The sequence below is a fragment of the Rattus norvegicus genome, chromosome 1, assembly GCF_036323735.1.
Source record: "Rattus norvegicus strain BN/NHsdMcwi chromosome 1, GRCr8, whole genome shotgun sequence".
Taxonomy (NCBI): domain Eukaryota; kingdom Metazoa; phylum Chordata; class Mammalia; order Rodentia; family Muridae; genus Rattus; species Rattus norvegicus.
Window position 1 is genome coordinate 15,135,297 of NC_086019.1, and position 24,112 is coordinate 15,159,408.

A 24,112-nucleotide genomic window follows, 5' to 3' on the forward strand; every position below is an offset into this window, starting at 1 on the left:
GCTCATTTTGCTGGTGTAGAAATAACCTAACAGACTGTATCTATGACTTTACCATTTTCCAGAGACTCAGTCATTACCATAAGCAGAAGTGTTGGGCTCTGAAAAGCTGATAAAGTTCTAGACCACTGATACCTGATGGACTATCTTCCTTGGCACCAAGGACAGCTAGTCAGAGCAGTCCAAGCTGAGAATTTGTCTCTGCATCAGAAACCTATATCCATAAGTCTTCTAGACGTTTCCTTTCTTCAACAGAAGAGAAGCTGGGGTTCACGAACGTGCTTTAGGCCAGTGGTTCTCAAGCTTTTGGCTGCAACCCTTTAGGGGGTTGTATGACTTTTTCAAAGGGGTTACATATCAAATATCCTGCTGAAAGGACAACATAAACCACATTTGTCTCCATTTAAGGAGCCTATTTGACTCCAGTCCAGGACTGCTTTCGAAGAAAGGTCATAAGGCACCAACCAGCTCCAGGAACAGACCATAAGTCTCAGATACTGGGGCAGAAGACACCAGGCTCCATATAAAATCCAGAACAAAATCATTAAACCCCCTCCCAAAGGACAGCCTGGAGATAATCACAAAAATGAGGAAATATCTCAGAATGGACCATCTGCGCTGGGCAACTGGATCTCATCCTATGATAAAATGTTGATGACGTAGGAATGCAGACTACTGACCACCTGTGATCCACTAGCACCAACCAATGAAATTTTAGATTACTTAATCCTTCTAGAGATTTCCTCCGGTTCCCCATAAGAAGGCCTGTGTGCCTTTGTCTGGGGTCTCCATTTCGAAAATGTTTGACCCCCACATACCAGTTCTTTCTGCTAAATTAAATGCTTTTTGTTTTTTGCAAACTATCAGTATATACATTATGACTCATAACACTAGCAAAATTATAGTTATGAAGTAGCCATGAAAACAATCTTATGGCTGGAGGAACTGTATTAGGAACGTGAGGAACTGTATTATTAAAGGGTCACAGCATTAGGAAGGGTGAGAAGCACTGCTTTAAGCAGTTCAAACCACAGGCAGGAAGATTATTGCCCAGGAAGGCACAAAGCTCTAAATGTTCTTGTTGCAAAAGACAGTCTACAAACCTGAGCAGAAAGTAGAGGCAAAGTTCTGAAGGGCAGAGTCCACCTCTTCCACACTGGACAGGGCCAGGAGCCGGGGAAGGAGGCCCTCAAGGGACTGTATGAATAGTCGTGCACTGTGCTGGTCTGCCTCCTGGTTCTTCAGCAGCTTGAGAGACAGAGCAGCGGTTCGCAGGGACCGATGGCCCATGTAGTCCCGAGGGGTCTGTTCTTCATCAGCGAGTGAACAGTTGTCTGACCCAATGTCCGACACATCAGACCTGCCTGAGTCCTTTTCAGCTGCCATGGAATACTGATCACAAGAATCAAATTCAGTCCTCGACAGGTCTTGGTCATCTACACTGAAGTTGCTCTCACTATACCTAGATCCGTAGGACCTTGTCCTGCAGTCCACTGACAGGAAGTTAGTGATGTCAGGGTAAGGGACCGTGTGGCTTCTCTGAACCACATCAGGCTGGTCTATGGTCTCAGGTTCTGACACTTTGCTCATGGTCTCCCTGCCTTCCTGAATGGCTGGTGACTTGAGCCCATTCTTGTGGTCCTCTGGTGTTGTCTGACCCAATTCTCCTTCCAAGGTAGTCTGGCCTGTGTCTGTGGTGACACTGATGCTGATGTCAGGGCTCCTCTCATTCCCTGTCTCCCATGGTGTGTGCTCCGAAGACAGCACCTTCCGCTGCCAGCGGAAGTCAGCCTCGTTAATCTCCATGGAGTCCCGGCTTGACTCTGCCCCATCCCTCAGCTCTTCAAGACGCAGAAGCAGCTGCTGCACTTGGTTGTCATTCAAGCCCTTCCCCTGGCTGAGTTCATCCAGAGCCCCGAGCAGAGTGCAGACACAGGACACAGCGGCATAGCAGGCTTCAATGCCACCTTTGATGCATGCTTCCGTCATGCCGTCCATGATGCTAAACAGTGTTCAAGAGAGAGAATAGCAGCCAGGCATGAAAGATCAAGAAATGCCCCAAATATACAAGAGTTATTAGCTTGGCCAACTACACAGTATTCAAAAGAGATAGTCTAACTTGCCTAATTTGCATAACGACAAGACAAGAAATGCTCAGGCTGGGAAAAGCCTCCAGATAAGGTTCTCCACTTAAGACCGTATGCCCTCTTTGGTTGACTAACTTTTCTGGGAACAGGTAAAAATTCCAGAAGGGAATGTGTTGTTTTATTCAAGAATGGACACTGAGAACTTTATTTTTGTGTTATATTCAGATTTGCAAGTAGAAACAGTCTCTGTGGCTAGGAGTCTTGAAGACATTTCTGTGTAAACATATCTTACCAGATGTATGCTAAGACTATTCATACCAATTGCTTCGATTCCTATGGAAGCTACTTGCAACAGAATCCTACGTCTCATACTGTAAATCCAAGTTCTCCCCTTTAATAATTCAGTGGATAGTTTTTAGATGTCTCAGTGTAGATTCAGTTTTAAGCCAGTATGGGTATCTGGCAAGTTCCGAGTAGAATAAATCGATACGTTTTGTATGGCTTGTGGGTAAATAATTAAATATGCACATTTTTAAATGTAGACTCATCAAAACTTTATGAATTTGGGGCTAAGGTGAAAAGGAATCAGAGAAGCAGTGTTGGACAGCCAACACACGTCCAAAAGGAGAATGAAACATACAGTTTGAGAAGATCCAAGTGGGACTTCCTTTTGGAAATAGATCTTTTCCTTGGTTCTGACTCAAGAGAGCTTGGTCCCGCCAAATCATACAGACGCTGTGGGCTCCCAAGTATCTTGAGAAAAAAAAAGAAAGAAAGAAAGAAAAATAAAAGTGAGTATCACAAAACAAAACAAAACATTCACCAAGTTTTAAAATCCCGAGATCAAATAAATAATGCGCGCTTCTTTAGGGGAGGACATAACAGGAGGAATGGTTACTAGATTGAAGCTCTTTTCTTGGAAATACTTAGAACCCGAAGAGTCTCCCATTTGGGCCTATTTGTACCTAGGCAGTGAGGTGTGGTCAGGATGAAACCTGTGGTGGTCTGAGTGAAATCTGATCCATACGTTTGGGCATTTGCATTCTTGGTCCTAAATGATTGCACTGGTTGGGTGGGTTTGGACGGTGTGGCCTTGCCAGAGGATGTATACCACTGGGGTGGGCGCTGTGGTTACACAAGTGATGCCTGTCCCTTGTTCCCTTACGCTTCCCGACCTGCAGCTTCAGGTATGACCTCTTGGCTGTTCCTGACAGCAAGATTTCTCTCCTCTGCTGCCACAAGCCCTACCCCCATGGACTCTTACCCTCTGAAAGTGTAAAAGCCAAAGAACCTTTCTCTTCCGTAAGTTCCCTCAGCCACAATGCTTTGGCACAGAAGTAGGAAGAAACTAATATAGTTATATAATATGTATAACTCCAAGTTAAACATCCAATCCATTTCACATACAACTTGTGTTTTTAACCTGAAGGCAACATTATACAATATTGTTAACACTTTGATGACGAGGGTTTTATACCATGGTATCTTCTACTTATGGAATGTCTGTACCGGAGAAACGTCTGTACTTCAGATTCTAGACTAATGATATTAACTATGCATTTTAATAAAATAAATTGAAGTTACTAAATACTTGGGTACAGAATATAGTTATAACTCTGGTCACTATAGTCGCTAATGGCTCTCTACGACTTCTGCACATTAAGTCACTTAATCAACATCTCCAACTTCCATCCCCTAACGACCATTTTAGTATCCGCTTCTATGTGTTCAGGACGTTTGGGATTCACACAGAAATGTGATCAACTGTACCGTTACCTAACTGTGTCAACTTTCTGTACCCAACTTATTTCTCGGTAAAAGTCATCCATGTTGTTGCCAAGGACGGAGTTTCCTCTTCTCTCAACACTACTGTGACTAGATTTAGTTTATATCTTCTCTGGCCATAGTCACTGCATGTTGTAACCGTACACCGCCGAGATGACACTTTACTAAATGGTTGTCAGTGAAGCAGCCTCTGCTTGTTACGCTAAGCAGCTTCCTAGTTGACATGTTCTTCCGGTGACTTTTCTTAAGAGTTCTTTCATTCTTTCAGTTCCTTCTGAGGTAGCTGCAGAGAGGGGGATAAGATGGAGACTCCCTATGTGTCTTTGGAGCCATGCTTTCTTTTTCTTTCTTTTTTCAAATATATGCAGAATATACAATTACTGGTATTTTTTTTTTAAATCAGGATGGGCTCAGTAAGGCGAGGCAACGTGGACATTTTTATAGAAAGTTATTGGGGGATTGTGGAGTTGGTGCAGACAGACATAATGAACTCCCAGGAGGGCAAGTTTTACATGATGCCCCCTCTTCATACGTCTTTGAGTGTGGGAAGAAAGTTGATGTCCAGAAACAACAAAGAGTGGATTTCTAGTTCTTTCTCCATGCTTAAGGAATCTGTGGCCTGTTCATAAGTACTGGTATCTGATTGAAACTCGGATGGGTTCTTTCTATGCCCCAGGGTTAAATTATAAAATATAATCCGAAAATTGTGGTTTTACTTTTAAAAAACCTGGCTGAGGAAAGATGAATTTCAGCATTTGAGAGTGTTACAAGAGTCTACATTAGTTGTAAGTTTTAAAGATTTTATTTTTGTTTAAGTGTGTGTGTGTGTGTGTGTGTGTGTGTGTGTGTGTGTGTGTTATCCACAGGTATGTGCACATGAGAATGCAAGTGCCCACTGGCCACAGCTAGGCATCATCAGATTCCTACTCCACTAGAGCTGGAGTTGTAGGCAAGCTGTGAGCTGCTTCACGTGAATGCTGGGAACTGACCTCTGCAGAGCAGTGTGGGCTCCCAACCACGGAGGCCTCCCTCCAGCTATACATTTTAGATCAAAGCAAATTACTCTATTCTGTCCTTTCCATGTCCTCTTCACATGTCACCAAGGCCACCATCGACTACCACAGTTTGTCTTCCTTTCTGTGGAGCGCTCCATGTTCAACAGCTACCGAATACCCAGAAATGTGAAGCTGCCATTCATAACCTTGGAACCTTCCAGAGCACTAATCCCTTGGCCTCCTCTTCAAGTCAGGAGATGTTTCTGAAGACAACTTTTTGAAAGTTGTCTTAAAGTCTGTTGGTGTTGCTGTTGTTATAACCCAGACCCAGATGTCACCCCCTTCTCTACAGGGATAGGGACAACCCTTCCATCACCTCCTCCCATTCGCCGAGCCTGGGTTCTAAGGAGAGGTCTCACACTACTTTTCGCTTTTACCATTACTCCTTTCTGCTACCTCAGATTTATTCTCCTCTCCTTTTCCAACTAGTGAGGTTGTAGAGCGGGGATGCTTATTTTAGTTTTTCTACTTTTAGTATAGTCATGGAACCTTTAACAAGGGTGTGCTCGGCAGGGGCTGCCTTCCCACAGGTTTTCTTATATAACGTTCTTGTTGGAAATTGTTCATTTCCAACTGGTCTATGTTCCCATATGCTACGCATCTTTCCAGAAGAAATCATTTAGAGGTTAAATTAAAAATTAGTTAATGAAGTTGTATAGAAAATAAATCCCATTGCTACGACCCTTAATTTTCAAAGTGAGATTATTGCCTAAGTGTGGACAGAACTGTTATTCAGACATAGTTAGATTTAAAGGGGATCTCTTTTCCTTCCCCCACTTTTTTGAAGGGGTGAATGCATCTCTGAGGGATGGGGATTTTTATTTTTCTTTGGTGTTGGGGATGGGCTGTGTGCATACTCAGCATGTTCTGCTACCCTAAGTTACACCACTAATCCGAGGACAGGACCCCAAAACCTCAGCTTCTCTGTAAGCTCACCGTATCCTCTAATTCAACCTGGATAATGCATTTGAATGCCTAACTTTGTCTTGTACTTGTTAAGTGCTTCAGAGAAGCACTGAAGAAGGGGGGAGAGTTCTTCTGAAGCATATAAACACTCAAAGCACATAAACACTCAAAGAAAGACAATACCTTTTTATCTTCTTGTGGTATTGGGCACCAAACCCCAGAGCTTTGTGTGTGCTAGGCAAAGACTCTACCACTGAGCACAGTCCTAAGACACCCCCCACTGCCGCCTAGTGCTGGGGACCTGTGATTACTAATGAAGTAAACTTGTGTTTACTGTCCCACTGAGACACGTCCCTAGCCTTTAAAGCCTCATTTTAAGATAGGCATGAGAGGCACAGCGTATGGGATTTGGTGTTCTAGGTCTGACCATTACGAACTTCTAAAGTGCACCCACAGGGTAGACCAAAGGAAAGGCCTTTATTATTCCATACTTATTATTGGGCAGAAGGTAGAACCAGAGAGAGGATGTGCAGCATGAAACACATTGTTCTATGTCTTTGGCAAAGAGCCGTCTGTTGCATATGGCACAGATGTACAGGGAGGTAATAAATAGAAGGCCAGCAAACATTCTGGATACAGTGGTTTTCTTTGTGTGCAAAGCCCCTGAGCACTCTGGTGTCTAGGTAACCACCTTCTCCAAATTGACAGTTTTGCCTTAGAAAGCAGAGGCACCATTTTCTAGAACAATCTGGCTAGATAGAATTCATCTGCTTGGCTTCCCAGGGCAGCACTGACTGTACACACTTCTCAGAAGAAGGCATCTAATTCTAGTGTTTCCTCTGCATAATGCCCTTGGGAAGCCAGAGGGAAAATACCCAAAAGTAAACCCTACAAAATATATGGGAGGGCACAATGACTTTTTCCACATCCTGCTGTGAAGGAGTCAACATGTTGGGGGAAAGCATCACTTGTTGAAGGAAGGATGGGAATGGAGTACAGAGAACTGAGCCTGCTTGGCCAAGCCTTGTCTTTCTCTTTGTACTCAGAGCATCTACCGACACAGATGATAGTGGTCTGTCTGAAGCGAGTGTTGGGGGCAAGACCCTGTTGCTTAGATGGTAGCTTCCCTTCAAAGCTATACTGTCCTCACCAACCAACCATTGACAGGATCTGCGATTTCCATGCCATCCCTTAACACGAGGGAGAGGAAAAGAAGCCATATTTCTTATTGGTAACAATAAAGTTGATACACAGCCTGTTAAAGGCATAATTAACACGACGTGCCTGGCATAGATTAGGAAAGATATAATGAGTGCTTTTGTATGCACACTATATTTTCTTGGCCAGCAATTAAATCTGGATTACTCAATTTCTAGAAATGTTGGTCTTTGTTATGGTCAGATCTCATAAAGACATCACCAACTAGCAATTAAGATTCAATTATTTGCTCTTTGGTCTTGACTGGAGGAAGGAGATGACAAAGGGGCCATCATCATCTGGAAACAAGTAGGACTTGTACACACCTATGTTTCCGTGGCTGACCACTATTGGAAGCTGATCTGTGGCCATGGGCCTGCCCTACCCTGACAAATGCCTGGCATGTCATTTTGAAATCCGCCTTTACCAAGGTGACAAAACATGTCTATCTCCAGAAGAAAGAACCCATACCAGCAGTATGAAATAGCATGTCTATGTCATACAAACGTATAGGGAATGAAGCCAGTGAATGTCTAACATCTTTTTAAACCACAGCTCCCAAAATAAATGACTACCTTTAACAAACTTCAAAATATGGTAGCAATGATGCCCCAGCAGGTGATGACAAGTAGTCTAGACGCTTCTGCATGTAGATTCCTGTAGAGAGATCCCTGTGGACAAAATCAAGTCATCCTTTCATACCTCCCTACCTCTCTCATGATCTTGATGGCTTCCACTCGGTGCTGGGGCGGGGGATACAGGAGCACACGGTGATAGAGGGACTGGAGCACAGGCTTCAGAGAGTCCACTGACCCCACTAAGCGGACGAGCTCAGTCGCAAGGTAATAGATGGTGCGGGCCACAGGCCCACTGAGGGTAGGGGCAGTGCAAGAGCAGCCTGAGCCCCGGCCATGGTCAGACACACCGAGGGAGGCAGAATCCGACTCCATGCTGGTGCCGGTGCTGGTGCTGTGGGCAGAGGTGATTGTTTTGTCGTGAATTGGGTTCCCCAGGATCACAACGAGAGCAGGGCAGAGGCTTTTCCTGAAAAGAAGTGGAGGGGAAAAGATACACCTCACTGGTAGCCAAGTGATAAAATGTGAGTGCTGCCAGGAAGGTAAATAGATGTCACAGAAATATCCAGGAAAAGCGGGTATCACTACTGTTCCTTATTTGGACCTTGTTATACCCAGTATACCTAGTCTTCCTCATTTCTCACTTTAATGCTAACTAAATGAAGCATCCAGAGAAGCATTCAAGGACCATTCATTCCTCTGCACACATGCACCTGTGTGTGTGTGTGTGTGTGTGTGTGTGTGTGTGTGTGTGTGTGTGTGTGTTTGGACAAATAGGACTGAGTGCTAAAAGGTGTCCCCATCAAGTTTCATTTTACTGAATAACAGAATTATTTCTCATTTAGGTATTAATTTCAAGCCCCATACCAACACTCAGCTCCCCACTGCCAACAAAGCAGGATCTGTGGCCTACCAACTGGCTGCCCGCTGGGCCTGTCACTTCCTGGAATCTCTGTGCGTGACAAGGTGATGAGCGCTCTTGTGGAGATGGAGACCAATTTGGGGTTAGGATTTCTTGCCCCACATATATTCCTGATATATTTATACGCTTCTAGAGCAAACCAAGGAGCCAGAGTTACTTGTGATTCCATTGAAGTAAATACATGGCAGAAGCGGCTGCTGGAGGCATATTTGTTATAACACCCACTAGTGCATCTATGGATTTGGGCTGGTGTACACAAAGCAACTCTCCTACCTGGAGGGCACGTATGCATGAATGGAACCATTGCAAGTTCACAGGGGCTATAGATGGGCCTGAGACACAGCTACAGGAGTCCTTGGCCGATTGTGGGGGCATCAGGAGTTCATGCTCACCAGATGAGGTCGGTGAAGCCCCTGTGCAGGTACATGGATGAAGAGGAGCTGCTGAGTATGGAGAGAATGCATTCCAGGTACAGAAGCTGCAGCTGCTGGCTGTCACTGTGGAAGCACAAAGGCAGGCGAGACACAAGACAAAATGAGAGGGTAGCGTCGCGGCAGAACCTGGAGTAACGCTAGGCGCCACCCAAGAGGAGTGGTAAGTGTTACACATAGAGCTTTGTCCTTGAGAATAAAGTCCTAATCCCCCAGCAGCTGAGCAGGAGCAAAGTTAAAGTGTCTGCATTCGCACGGGTCCTAATCCAATATGACATAATAACCCTCAGAAAGAAAAGCCATAGACACCACAGCATGCATAGAGGGAGGACTGTATGAAGAGACAGCGAGAAGGATTTCCACTAAGCAAGTGGGGAGGTAGAGGTGGAGGAGTGGACCAGACCCCTTGAAGGCTTGGAAGAACCACCCTGATCTTGAACATGTCAGTCTCTAGGGCAGTTAGAATATAACAGCTCCCCTGGTTCAAGGCACTCAGCCTTTGGTACCCCATCATGGCAGCTCTAACCAAGTTACAGACTTAGACTGATTTGGGGAAACTAATAAACTTTACTTTGGAGAACTATTTCTGGGTATTTGACAAACCACAGAGTGTGAAACAGAAGGGCCATTGTTAGATGCACCTCACGCACAGCCTGTCATATCCACATCTCCTATCAGAGCAGTGCATTGTCACAGTTACAAATGGGGACAGAGGGTGACAGGTCAGCCAAACCCTATATATGCCAGAAATGCTAATTATCGCTGGTGGCTTAGCTTTCTAAGAAACCATTAACATCATCTTTCCCTATCTCTCCCCGCCTATCTCTTTCTTCTTTGTCCTGGAGCTTTAAACCCAGGGCCCCATACAGGCTAAGTAAGCACGTTAAAACATCTTTGGCCCATCATATTATCACATTAGCTAATAATGATTCATGTTTCTTTATTATTGAGGAAACATGTTTTAAAGTTTTTAATTTGTGTATGGCTATTTTGCTTGTATGGATGTCTATGTACCACATGTGTACTCTGTGCCCTTAGAGGGTAGAGGGCAGTATTGGATACCCCTGGAAGTGGACAGTGTGTAACAAGTGTTAACAGACATCTGTTAGCCACCATGGAGGTGCTGGGAATCGAACCTGGGCTAACTGACAAGCAGTCAGAGCTTTTAACTGCTGAGTCATCTCTGCATCCTCATATTTATGCACACATAAACTTCTCATCATGGGCTGTCTTGATAATCTAATAAGGAAATAGGAGACTCTATAGGGAACGCATTCCTATGTTTCCTCTCAGTGTTACCAAAGGGTGCTAAATTTCTAATTTGTGGTGAGACTCACAAGAATGGAGAGAAGTTAACTTTCAAAGACACATTTGCTTGAAGTGCACATATTCTAAAGAGACATAATGCAATAATCCCTTATGGAGTAGGCTATCCACAAAAGGAGATATCTACCAATAAAAATAACAGTCAGATGCTCCTGGTGTTTTCAAAATAAATGCCAGAAAAGAAGTTCTCAATAGTTAAGTAACCCCCTAACACAGGAGGTAGGGAGGGGAAAGCCAGGCTGTGAAAGTAAATTACTAGACACAGAAAGCTAGGAAGAGGGAAAAGGAAGCTCCCCTGTGTACCCAGGAGACTAGAAGTCTATACTCCTGCCAAGCTGACAAGGTTGTGTCGCTGCAAGGCAAGGCAGGCTGAGACGGAGATGGGGGATAGCTCTGCGAAAAACACCTCAGACCAACTTCAGCGTCTAAAACTGGCTGGCACACTGTAGCTCAGAGGCCACACGCTGTGAATTTAAAGCTGTGTTTAAGTTTTAAAGGGGTTATAAAGCCAAATTAAAAAAAAACATAAACAAAAACGCCCATCGGGAGATGTTACAGAAAAAGCTCACCAACCCACAGACTAAAATATCTTTTCCCTCATACTCCGTGATTACTATCAACGCATTGGGAAGAGAGCACTGACTTTGTGTGTGTGCACTCTCTGAGGATGGAGGGGCGGCGTACAAAGACTCAGTTGGTACAGAAATTATTACCATTTGGCAAGAGGAAGGTGATGATTACTATTTGATCAGAGGAATAAGAAGGGTAAGAAACATTAATCTTTTGCTGGCCAAGTAAAAACTTTTAGTTCTAGTCTTTCTTTCCTACAAGCTTCACCTGCCTTTGCACTGCTCTGAAAATAGCTCCTCGTCGTGGGGGGAGATGGAGACGCACACAGTGCTGATGTCAAGTGCTGTAAATGAGTCACTGGATGTAAATCTCCACGGTACTGCATAAGTGAAGCACCCTTTCCCAAAGGCCCCGGGAGGAATTTGATAGGACATGATGCCATTGTAGGGTCTGAAGTCCAAGCAAATGTCAGCCATGGAGTTGTAGAGAGGGTGTGGACAAATGAGGGTAGAGGAGGAAGGAGTTTGGACTGCAAGGTTTGGGGGGGGTGAAGACAGGATGTGAGGATCATGTCTGTAAAAGAGTGGAGCTGGAAGGCAAGCAGGGTGTGGTTCATGCTTGTAATCCTAGCATTTGGGGAGTAGAGGCAGGAAGAACTGGAGTACAAGCACATTTTCAGCTGTGAAAAAGATTCAGGGCTGGTCTGAGCTACATGGAACCCAGATGCCAGATGGGTGTGGGACCTGTAGACTGTGCTATCTGTCCAGGCAATGATCTTGCTTGGATAGACTGGAGAGGGTTAGACAGCAGAACCATGCTGTCAATCACAAGGTTCATTGAAAAGACAATTCTGGAAGGATCAACTTGATTGTGTCTCAGGTTAACAGTTACAACTATGAACTGGGCTCCTTTTTAAGAAGATTCAATGTCCCACTGCAAAAACACCTCTTCCTCAAGCCGGTAGTCTAGCATCATACGACTAAAGCAAACAGAAAATACAGATTCTCAATTTCTGAAGTCATCAGATATAGTATAGGATGGGAACATTAAGGAGTTATTGGGGTTATTGTGAGTAGTTGCAAAGCCTGCTGGGATGCTGCAGGCCCCAGGCATCAGCACCATTGACAGGAATATATTGCCAAGTAAACTGGCTCCTTACATCAAGTAAGGAGGCTCCTGGGAGATCTTATGACAGCTTAAATGTGGGATGCAGCAGTCTGGAGATTGGGGATTTATGATCATTAAATGGAGCCACGGAAAACCGAAGTATCTTCTGCGCATGTTCCTTACTTAGAGACCGCAGAACAAGTGCACAGTGTACCATTCCTTTCAGGCTTGTATACTCGCAAAGAGGCAAACACTTGGACCTGTGGAGTGGGAAGGAGCCTAGAACCTAGCTAAGCTTTCCAAAATGTAGGAGTGGGAGGTATGCTGCCTCCTGGAAGGGCTGGGGACTACTCTTCCTGGTGTTTCGGGAGAGCATTTCATAGTTGGCAGACTATATCTACTGGTAGTCTCACTGCCTGCTCATTGCTGACTTCTCCCCAGTTATACGATCCAAGCAGGACAATTCTCAGCAATTGTCAGCTGGGCCGTACAGGCTGAGCAGCCGCCCGGACAGGGAGGGCGCCTCCTGGGAAGATAATTAGTGGCATTTTCAGGATCTCTGTAGTTCTCAGTATCGGGTTTAAATTTTTTTTCTCCAAATGTTTGCTATCTTTTTATTCAGATTTGAATTTAATTAGAAACTAAGAGAAGGCGGCAAGCACTTATATAAGAGATGGAGTAGAATTAGAAACTTGATATGGCCACTCTGGCTGGCCTTAGTGACTCCATGCCTTCTTTGGTACAGACTCCCGTCTGACATTCTTTAGAGAGGGAGACTGGGATAAAGTGACAGATGACAGACTACGAGTAAATCACATACCACTCTAAGCCCAATTATCCTCTGAAAAACTCATGAGCTGAAGGGGGACCATGCAACTCAGCTTGTCTAATATAGAACTCTAATAATAGTACATCTCCAAGGCCTGTGAGTTATGCTGAATACCTCAATATATTTTCAGAATCCCCCAGAGACTGAGGATACCACAATCGCATGTCCTTACCGAGCCTACGCCCTGGGAGGTGTACCTGGGGTCCTGTCCTGAAAATGACTGTAAGGAGAAATACTACCCATTAGAATCTCATAGAAAAAAAGCCATTTAAAAGACAAAGGAAATGTCTGATTTAGCTAATAAAAAAGAAGAAATTAAGGAAATTGAGTCGGAAGAGACCACACAAACATGAGCACTTCCTAAGGATGAAGATATGAACACTGGATGTTGACAGAGGCATGCAAGCTGCCTCAGCTACTCTAAGCATTTGGCGCTCAACTTCTGCAGCAACTCCACCCCCTTCTCCTTCACTGAGATGATTGGCAGAGACCACAAGCAAACAAACGACAGAGGCGGGCCTATGACCAGGGGAGTTTCCTCAAAATCCCAAGATAATGCACTACTTATCAAAACTATGAAGCACGGCACCGGCCTGGCGAGGGATCACATCCTAAGAATGCAGACATATTGTGGATTACAGCATGAGCTGGCGGGAATATAGACCTGCCCTTCTGTACACCTTTAATCCCTAACAATGAAGGTAAGGTTAGTTTGTAGAAAGAAACAGCCGTGTTTGAAACATGACGTCTAATCGAGGGGCAGACAAAAGTGACAGACCAGAGAAAGATTTGAGAGTGAGTCAGAGATGTGATATGCTCAATTTACACGTGAACTGCAGAGGAAGAGAAGCTACGTAAGATCGGTGGAGGAGGGAAAAGGAGTGGTGGTGTGGTATGTGGTGTGTATGTATGCATGGCAGGTTTGCGGAGACAGGTTACAAAAAGAACACGCTAGACACAAGTGAAGACAGAGGGATAAGGAGCCAGAAGATGAGAACAGATTGCCAAAGTTAGTACGAGGCCAAGCAGAGCAATACAGTCAAAAGTTGAGAGAAAATCAGACTTAATCAGCTGTCTTGGAAGATTAGATTGCATGGAGGCTAGAGGTCTCCAGGTCTAAGCCTGCAGATGGTTGGAACAGAGATCAAACCACTCTTTGTTTATCTGTCATCTCATCCCTTCATCTGAGGAAATATAAGTGACATTTACAACAGGTGGGAAGGAACTACTGTTCAGATAGACACGATATAACGTCAACGATGCTGTAGATAGAAGTTGTCTTAAGTTGAACCACTGTTGGATACCAGCCAGGACAGAAGGGGACTTACTTTATGGAGGCTTGTAGCTTCTCACACAGAACAGCAAGGACAGAGACAACGTCATCACAAAGCGCCTCTACTGTTAAGCCTTCAAAACAGAGGAGATGTTAAGCATTAGACACTGGTAGACATTGTGGTTTCCCTCAATCTCCTTCCCATCCTGTGCTCTAGATGGGTTTTGGTGAGTTTTAGATGTGAGGTCTCTTTTAGGCCTTCAGAACAATCATAGGGAGAAGAATAGAACGGAACCCTTTAAATGTGAAATACACAAAATACAGCCCAGGGAGAAAACACGAGGCTGTTTTTCTTAGAAGTAAAGTTCTTCCACAGTTAAGTCTCCAAATGGGAGGGATGTGATCTGTTAATTCAGCCTGCACAGTTGGCACAGGAAGGTGTGGGAACAGAAGGAAGGCAGTTGCTGGTTAGATAATAGAATGCAAAGCCAAACAAAGCGTGGGCCATCTTTAAACCTTCAGTTGTACCAATTAGGTGGTTCTTAGACCCCCCCACCCATTTAAAAAGGCCTAGTAAAAAATCTAATCCCAATACCTTGACTGCGGAATCCCTGTGGGGCATCTGGGTTTTCAATTATCTAGTGAGAAAGACACACAGAAACAATCAGAAGATTTGGGTAAGAAAATTCCCCACAATGCAATGTTCCAGGAAACAAAATGGCATTCTGAGCACTCTGGTTTCAGATGTCTTACCCAAGCGGGCTAGAAGCATCTCATTGCCCGTGACCTTAATGGGAAGGACTGAGTGTGCCCATCTCCAAAATAAACTGCTTCAGAGTTGAAACACTTGGAAAGTTAAACCCCACCGTGCACTTTTATGGCTGGGCGACAGCTTGTGGCAGTGTGTACTTGAAGACACAGACAATATAATTCATCTCAAGGCGACAGGATGCACTATGTTTCGCCCTAACAGATCTAGGCTCTGTCAGAAGAAGAACCATCCTTGATGGACTTTGAAATACAGGTTCAAAAATGAACCAAGCACTCACTACCTTCCAGTTTAAGGGGAGGACGTATTAACCTGAAACTGACAAGCAGTTGCTGGGTAGACTCAGAACTGTTTGAGCAGCAGTGTCACCGAGGGAAGGCAGGAAGTGGAAGAGGCTAATGCTTAAGATGGCTCATGTTTTCATGGCCGGCATAATTCAGGAACTACAGACCTGAGGAAGGGAAGGAGGTGACTCAGGATCCCTATCTCTCTGTAGCAAGATTTGGTTGATAAGGGGGGCACTGTCATGCCAACGTACTACCAGGCATGTCAATCACCGCAGGGCGCTGCCTTTTCAAGACTCACTACAGGTGCGTATGTCTACTATTTGGGATTCAAAATTTGCAAATTCAGCTGCTTCCACAACAGATTCTGTGAGATTTTTACGTCAGTGTCTCCAAAAAAACAACTGCCAAGAGAGGGCTTCGCAGTTACATTTTAAAGCTAGAGGTGTGTCTAAAGCCCGGCCACCAAATATTTATACATGGCGATTTCGCTTTGAAAAATCGGCAGCTTACAATTCAGCAGTGGATTTGGTCATTTAAATAATTCAGTAATGAGGTGAGATAATGACTCAGCGTTTCTAAGAATACAAAATCAGAACTGGGGTTTGTTTGGGGAAAGGGGTAAAGCCTGCACACATTATGTAGAAGCTGTTCTGTATTCTAACGCCTTTGCATCCCCCTTATATATTGTCTTTCTGCTGTATCCAGACCTTCCTCATCCTGAGTTGGCCTAGGAAGTCTTTCCAGCGATGAACATATACAGTCTTCTCAGGTAGTCCTGAGCGTCCTCCAGGAGACCATGCAACTTCCTTAGAGGAAAGCTCATCGTTCTGATAGGCACTCTCCTTTAACAGCTTTTGGGGGGAAAAATCTTGATTTTTTTTAGGTGGGAAAACTGACAGATTCCTCTATAAGACATCACAAATGCTTCAAATGTTATCACCCTGAGAATTTCATTTCTTTTCTGGGACAGGCAATCAATCTCTAAAGAAATGCCCGAGTAAGAAAAAGGAAGTCACAGAGAAGGGCGATTTCCCACTTGATTTTGGGTCTTGCCTTTGACTGGGTGAGTCTAGACAGTCAGCGATGAGTAGGACCGGCAGGCTGACTGGACGCATACAACCCAGACTGGAGACATACGGCCTCTTCAGTACACAACCAGCCCTCCTGAGCTGTATCTGGTCCATCCCAGTGGAAGCCTCAGCACTAGATGGCTGAAGCACAGAGTTTACACCTAATATAGTTATGTGCCATTTAATGATAGGGGTATACTCTGAAAATGTCACTGCTACATGATTTTTGTCAATGTGAGACATAAATTATATGCACAAACCCAAAATGATTTACTGTACTGTACGGGTAGGCTATACGGCCCCATCCAGCACAGGTATAGAAGATCCTTGCCCAAAATGTTATTATGACTGTCCTCTACTTACAATTCCAAAATTAGGATTAAATGAGCACGATTGGGAGCTTGAAACATTGCATTTATATGTCTTATTTAACAATATTAGGTATTATCAATATTAGAATATTCAACTGTGTTATTAGTTAGGAAGGATGAAATGAGGCATTATTTTAGAATTTTTAACATCTTAAATTACTTCTTTTCTCCTACTATGTTTTCTTTTGAGTTAATATTCCTATACTCATCATACCCAGAATCATAGTATAAATGAGATCACTTTCAACAAGGGGTTGGCTAAAGTTAACAGTGAGATCTTAGAATAACAATTTTTATCAGAATCTTGGGCTTTGGGTACAGCACACAAAAGAAGATGTCCTTTTAAGTATTGCTGCCTGTCTGCACTGGCTTCCAAAGCACCTGAGGGTGGGAAGTGCAGTCTGGGAGTCAGAGCTCAGGGTTTAACCATTTCCTTCATGAATAGCTCATTAACTTTATGGCTTGCTTTTCTTTACAAGTTTACTACTGTCATATGCCTTTAATTATTTTAAAATTATGTTGTGAATGTGGGTCTTTTGCCTGCGTGTATGTTTGTCCAGCACGTATGTGGCAGGTACTTGAGAGGCCAGGAGAAGTCACTGGATCCCCAGGTACAGCAGTTATAGGCAGCTGTGAGCTGCCATGTAGGTGCTGGAAATTAAAGCCAGGTCCTCTCGAAGAGGAACACCTAGTTGTTGAGCCATTTCTCTGGTCCCCTACATAATATTTTTAATGAAAATACTCAATGGAAAAACCATTTCAATAACGATTTTTACGAAGGAAAAGTAAAAACTTAAAACAACGACCAAAATTTTACTATATTTTGTTACAAAAACCCAGAAGGGTGCTCCATACTTTGGGGGCAAAAATGAGCAAATTTCTAAATATCTCCATTTGTATAAATGAACGGTCTAATAAAAAGCTTTCCCAGCGTCTTCAATGGGAAGTGGCTACGGTAGGAGGGGCTGCGGGCCTGGGACATACGGCATGCAGGGACGTAAGTGTCACACGTGCAGCACGGGAAGCTCACCGTGTTCTCCTGTCTCTGCCGTAACTGTAGCGTCAGGTCACCCAACATCTGGCTGAGAGTGGCACGCACGGCAGTGTTGATACTGCGCTGGTGACAGCTGCATGTGTACGTCTCGATGCACACCTGGTGAGGGAACGAGAGTAATGCACGCACTCTAGACATCCATTTACCACAGACAATCTTGGCATTAGCCAGAGAGGATACTGGCACTTTAAAGGGTTATTATTATTATTATTATTATTATTATTATTGGTTATTTTATTTATTGACATTTCAAATGTTATCCCCCTTCCCTGTTTCCCCTCCCCCAACTCCCTATCCCCCTCCCCCATCCCTCTGCCTCTGTGAGAGTGCTCTCCCACCCGCCTGCCCGCCCTCCCACTCCTCCCCGGCATTCCCCTACCCTGGGTCATCCAGCTTCTACAGGACCAAGGGGCTCCCCTCCCAGTGATAAACAAGCTCTTGCTTTCTTACAACTGAGACTGGCCTTGAACTCAGGGCCATCCTGTTCCTACCTCCAAATCCTGAAATGGAAAGTCATCTAGACTTTCAACTGCTTATGAATAAAAAAAAAAAATCTTGCCATATCTAAAACCTCTGGAGATTTGCTTTTGAACATTAATGGAAATCCTTCCCCGATCGTTACTACTCTCAACAACGTCACGTTTCTGAGTTTCACAGGGGCATATACATCTGCAGGGCAGGGGTGGGGGTGGCTGTGAAACACACAATTCTAAGAGAAACCCAGGTGACTGGAAATGCACAGGAAGCCTCAAGGCTATATAATGAGTTTGGATGTGTGTTAACTGTTGCTGTGTTCTCAGAACAGTGACAAAGGTTGGAAAAGTGTGTATCTGCCTTGGGGAATCTGTGGTTCAACTCAGACTGTCAGGTAGGAAGCCACAGGCTTGGGCTTCTCTACAAGCAGAAAGCTCTGTTACAGGGCGTGTGCTCTGAGGGTGACGCTCTGCCCACAGATAGTGGCTTCTACTGGGGATGGGGAGCTCCGAAGCAAGGGTGACCCTGTACTCATGGGGTGACACTTCCTGTGTCACACTGCTGAGAGCCAGAGAGCCACCTGGACTACTGTGAGGAAGACATACATAGTGTAGCTATCCCACTTGTTTTCTGTCAGTCAGGTGTCCTGTTGAGGGAACACGCCAGACAAGACATTCTGAGATCTGTGCGTCTGAATGGCTGGTAGAATCTAAAAAGGCTTATTGGTGGCTAGTTATGGAAAAATCCCAGATTTGGAGCAGGGAGGTAATATTCTACTTTATCATGACTCTGAATGCCATGCAATCGCTTTCAAGGGTTCATGAACTCTGATTCTTGAAGCTGCAAGTGTGGGCCTAGCGATGGATGCCTGCTTACATTTTGCTTTCTTCTTTCCCTCTCCATAAGTCACCTGTCCTTTAATGAAGAGGGAAACAGGAAAACAGAAAGAGAACCAAATACACTGAAATTATTCTGTTAGGAACAGTTCCTGAAGGGCTCTAATAAAAATGGAAATTCTATTTAGATGGCCAATACCTGATAAGAGAGAGGAGAGAGAAGGGAGGAGAGAGAGGAGGGAGGAGGGGGAGAGAGAGGAGAGGAAGGAGGGGGAGAGAGAGGAGAGGAGGGAGAGAGAGAGGAGGGAGGAGGGGGAAAGAGAGGAGGGAGGTGGGGGAGAGAGAGGAGGAAGGAAGCAGAGAGAGGAGGGAGGAGAGGAAGAGAGGAGGGAGGAGAGGAAGAGAGAGGGGAGGAGGGGGAGAGAGAGGAGGGAGGAGGAGGAGAGAGGGGAGGGGAGGAGGGAGAGAATATTTTAACATTTGTTGCTATTACTCAAGGTATGAGAGTTTCTTGGTAAGCCACACTATAATTGTCTTTTAATACATTTAACCAAAAGCACATTTTTTTTATTATTATTTTTCAACGTTGGGATGGAACCCAGGCTTTACTTGTCTTGGGCAAACAGGGCTCTAGCATTTACCAACCCTTAGCTATACAAGATAAACATTTTTTAGTTTAATTCATACCCTTAATACTTCATGAGAGACATTGGAAACTCAACACTAGATTTGGATATGAGTCTAGATGGATTGCTTCTAGATAGGATTCCTATTTTAAAAAATAGAAACAATTTTGTTTTGTTTGTTTTGAGACAAGTCTCATTAAGTAGCCTCGGCTGGTCTAGAACTCACTATGCAGAACAGGCTGGCCTTAAACTCACAAAGCTCTGACTTGCTTCCTGAGTGCTGATATTAAAGTATGTTCCCATGTCTTCAAATAATTATAGATTATAATGGATTCATGTTTACAGTAGTTTATATGAGCTTTTTGGAGCCGTGGCCTCCAGAGCTTATCCTTTGAGATGTGATGAAAAACTTCAAAACTCTAAAATACTTATAACTGTGTACAGTGTTGCATTTTGATGAAGCCAATTTCTCTGTAGTCTATTTAGACATGCAAATACCATTCGTATTTCATAATTTAATAGTCTCAAATAGTTTTCTTTGTATCTGACATTTTTTGGGAAATCTTTGTAACTTTTGCTGTTTAAAATAAGATTTTAAACAGTTTTAAATTAGATTTTAAACAGATTTTAAAATAGTTTTGTTGAGGGCCTAGCCTTTAATGGCTGAGCCATCTCTCCAGCCTCGACAAGGACTATTAAAGCACAGCATTTGAAAGAACAGCTCAACAATATACTTAAAGTTCTGAACTCTGGGCCACACACAGGAGCCAAGATATTATGTGAGCCCCTTGAAACCCGTGAATGAAAGCATCTATGGAAAAAAAAATCTTACTTTCTATAGCACAAAGTTATAAGCAGAGAAGAACTTTGCAAGTATCAAATGTATCTTTTTGAGTATGAACGTCACGCTGTTTTTAGTTATTAATATTTCAGGGATGACACTGGTCCTAACTTATCACAACGTGCATTTTATTAAGGGAAATGATGAACCCATTTACTCAGTGGGAAAAAACTATTGACTTCAGATGCTTATTCTGCCAAATTTAGGAATATAATATTAAATATGACAAATAGACATATCGTTACACATAGACAGGCTTATCTCTTTCTGACACCTCTCGATTTAGGTGGTTAGAATGAATTAATTTACCTGCTATTCTGAGAGGGTAATGAGTGGGTAACTGTGACTATCACCATAGTGAATTGCATCTAAGCCTGGCATGGCCAAAAAACGTTTTTAAGAAAGTTTCTTAAGCTTTCTATAATGATGAGTTGTTAAACTAGTTAGTGGAAATAAGGTCTATATTTTTAAACTCGATCACTGTCTTCAACACTAGAGTTTATTTTAAAGTTGCATAAATGCTCAACTTCTTTTGCTCCAAGGCAGAAGTAAAATGAGCACAGTGGGAAGAAAAACAAGTCAAGAGGATGCCAAGCCCGAAGGCAAGCTGAGCTTCTGTAGAGGACCAGTGGCTTCTTCCCTGCCCCAGTATCATTCTCCTGTAGCAGTCTCTTCCCCTTTGCACCTGTCATTTAGAAGTTAAAAAGCCTCAAGTCCGTACCAATTGAAATACCTTGTAAAAAACCACAGCCCCCCTCCGCCCCCCGCCCCGATCACCAGGGAATGCAGGGAGACACAGGGCAGTGAGGAGAGCCATAATGAACGTTTTAATCATTCCACGCATGTGTGGACATTCAGGTTTACGACATGCTAATCATAACTGATAGCAAAAGTCATAGATATCAATAATGCAAAACGAGCTCTCAAAGGAGAAAAAGAGCCAGGCCATGCAAGTGTGCAAACGAGCACAAACCATAGAATCTTTGTCATTGGCTAAGGAGAGGGGGATAACAGTAACAGGGGAAATGTAGTATCGAATCACTACGTGAAGTAGCACTGAGGTACACAGTACTACGTTTTGGCCAAAATAAATGCAAATTTTGAAGCAGATGTTTGGAGAGAAATTTGCTTAGCATCGGAAAGTACACAGACCTTTCACTTCGTTCTGCTCTAATCGCAACTTTCTGTTTCCTCTATGATGGTGTTAATGACCTTTCTGCACCCAAAAAGCAAGTATGAAAGCTACTGAGCCATTAGTTCTACGCCGAGCAGAGCTGCTGCATTTCTAACTAAAAAAATAAATGAGACGAATGAAAAAACAAGTTATAACGATGACATAGGATAAGAGACTAAACTATTAGGAAGCAATGGCCCTTAGAGAGAGAAGACTGTCGATCCTCGTTGATCAGAGAGAACTGGAGAGGTTTTGATGATCACTGCGAGCCTAAGCTGAACGATGATGATCATGGTGATTGATCAGTTGCCGGGCCATTTCTTACTGTTTATGAAAGAGGCCTCCTTCCTCACAGATGGACACCTGGAACGGATAGGCACATGCAAACCGGTACAACCACTTTGGAAATCAATTTAGCGGTGTCTCAGGAAACTGGAAATGGTTCTGCCTCAAGACCCAGCTATATCACTCCTGGGCATATACCCAACAGATGCCCCACCATACCACCAAGGACGAGTGCTCAATTATGTTCACAGCAGCTTTATCTGTTAACAGCCAGAAACTGGAAACAAGCTAGATGTCCCCCACCCCCAACTGAAGAATGATTAAAGAAAATATGGTACAACTATACAGAGGAAAAACAAAGACGTCATGAATTTTGCAGGCAAATGGAACTTGAGACTATCATCTTGAGAGCCAGAAAGACATGTATGGTACACACTCACTTCTAAGTGGACACTAGCTGGAAAGTACAGGACAGCCATGCTACAACTCACAGGCCAAAAGAAACTGGGTAATAAGGAGTCCAAGGGAGGATGCATGGATTTCACTTAGGGGGAAACTCAATAGACATTGGAGGTAGATGGAGAGAGAGAACTGGGGGGGGGGGTGACGAGGGCATGAGGAGAGGAGCATTGGGAATGGCAATCAGGTGTGGGTGTGGGTTGGGAGAGGGCTGGGAGTGTGAATGGAAATTGGGAGGTGGGGGAGGGAGTCTCTGGTGAGTAGTTGGAGGCCTGTGATCTGGTGGTTCTTTACTTAGCCAGAGTATAGTAGAGAGTAAAGGGAAATGAAGACATAGAGCCATGCTCTGGGGGCTTGATGATGGATAGCTTTTATTAATCAGTGTTTTGGAAAAGACAGATGGGTGGTCAGAAGAGAAGTCCCTGGAAATAAGAATGTTAAAAATCAAAACCCCAAAACAATGATTCTAAAACATTTTCCTGAGCCCAACAGGCTTGCTAGGGGTTGGGGTGAGGGTATTTACTAGACGTTTCTAGGAATCTAAGATCAAACCATCAAATAGAAGAGAATAGCCAAGGTTTTGGCCATTGAGAATTTTTATAGAGGAATCCAGCAGGCATGGAGACAGTTCTCAAATCTCTCCAGTAGGATACTGTCATTAACTTATTTTCAAATCAGCCTTAGACTGCTTTTGGCTATGATTTGACCTTTTTCTTTATTAAAGACCTTCTTTGGCAATTTCTATACCCCCCATCCTTCCTCTATATGAAGAGAGTGACTGTCTTTGGAAAACTCAACATGTCTCCTAACCTGTGCATAATGCTAAGAGAAGCCTATGGCTGAACCTTGCCCCATCAGGACTATGTACCAATGTGGAGGTCTAGTAATGACGGTTCTTGAAACTGAACGGTTAATGTTTGCTTATTTTGTAATTGCTCATTTAACAAATCTGATGAATTTTTTTAAAAAAATCCTCTTATAACACAGAAGGTATGCTTTTGGAAAACTTTCTTACTAGAGGTTAATTAGGCAAATTTGTGTTAGACACCAATTGTACTGGCTGGTTTTGTGTGTCAACTTGACACAAGCTGGAGTTATCACAGAAAAAGGAGCCTCAGCTGTGGAAATGCCTTCATGAGATCCAGCTTTAAGGCATTTTCTCAATTAGTGATCGAGGTGGGAGGACCCAGGCCATTGTGGGTGGTGCCATCCCTGGGCTGGTGGTCATGGGTTCTATAAGAAAGAAAGATGAGGAAGCCAGAGGAAGCAATCCTGTAAGAAACATCCCTCCATGGCTTCTGCATCAGCTCCTGCTTCCTGACCTGCTTGAGTTCTAGTCCTGACTTCCTTTGGTGATGAACAGCGATGTGGAAGTGTAAGCTGAATAAACCCTTTCCTCCCCAACTTGCTTCTTGGTCATGATGTTTGTGAGGGAATAGAAACCAACCAAAGTTGCTTTTATATTTATTTTAAAAGCTTAATGATCCTTACATGGTTTCAATAGTACCTCCAGGAAACAGCCTCATTTTTCATACTTCAGTACACGTCTTACTTCCTGATCGACAAGTTTCCGAGTAAGTGCCATCACTGTCTACCACAACGAGAGGGCAAAAGGACAGTTGGCTTCCTTTCCACCAGAGGAGTTTCATGTGACTTACAGAGCTGGTTTTATTTTTCCTAAGTAGTTTCCCTAAAACGTTTTAGAAAGACAGTGGTGAACACTGCATACTCTGGGACTGGACTCACACTCACAACCATTTGTGTGGAATGTGGGTATTAAATCTAACTGGAACATCCATGCTAGAA

The 24,112-nt window shown here is 43.8% G+C and overlaps 1 protein-coding gene across 2 annotated transcripts in view; it reads right to left on the reverse strand.

The window, feature by feature from the left end:
• Positions 1–24,112, reverse strand: part of Arfgef3 (ARFGEF family member 3) — a 165,169-nt gene that overhangs the window by 76,723 nt on the left and 64,334 nt on the right. For both annotated transcript variants that reach the window (NM_001427849.1, XM_039098805.2), the window contains 7 exons: positions 17,588–17,710; positions 14,656–14,698; positions 14,116–14,194; positions 8,917–9,021; positions 7,738–8,071; positions 2,725–2,837; positions 1,101–1,999 (listed from right to left, as the gene is read on the reverse strand). In NM_001427849.1, coding sequence (NP_001414778.1) covers positions 1,101–1,999; positions 2,725–2,837; positions 7,738–8,071; positions 8,917–9,021; positions 14,116–14,194; positions 14,656–14,698; positions 17,588–17,710 — 1,696 coding nt within the window. The remainder of the gene's footprint in view (positions 1–1,100; positions 2,000–2,724; positions 2,838–7,737; positions 8,072–8,916; positions 9,022–14,115; positions 14,195–14,655; positions 14,699–17,587; positions 17,711–24,112) is intronic.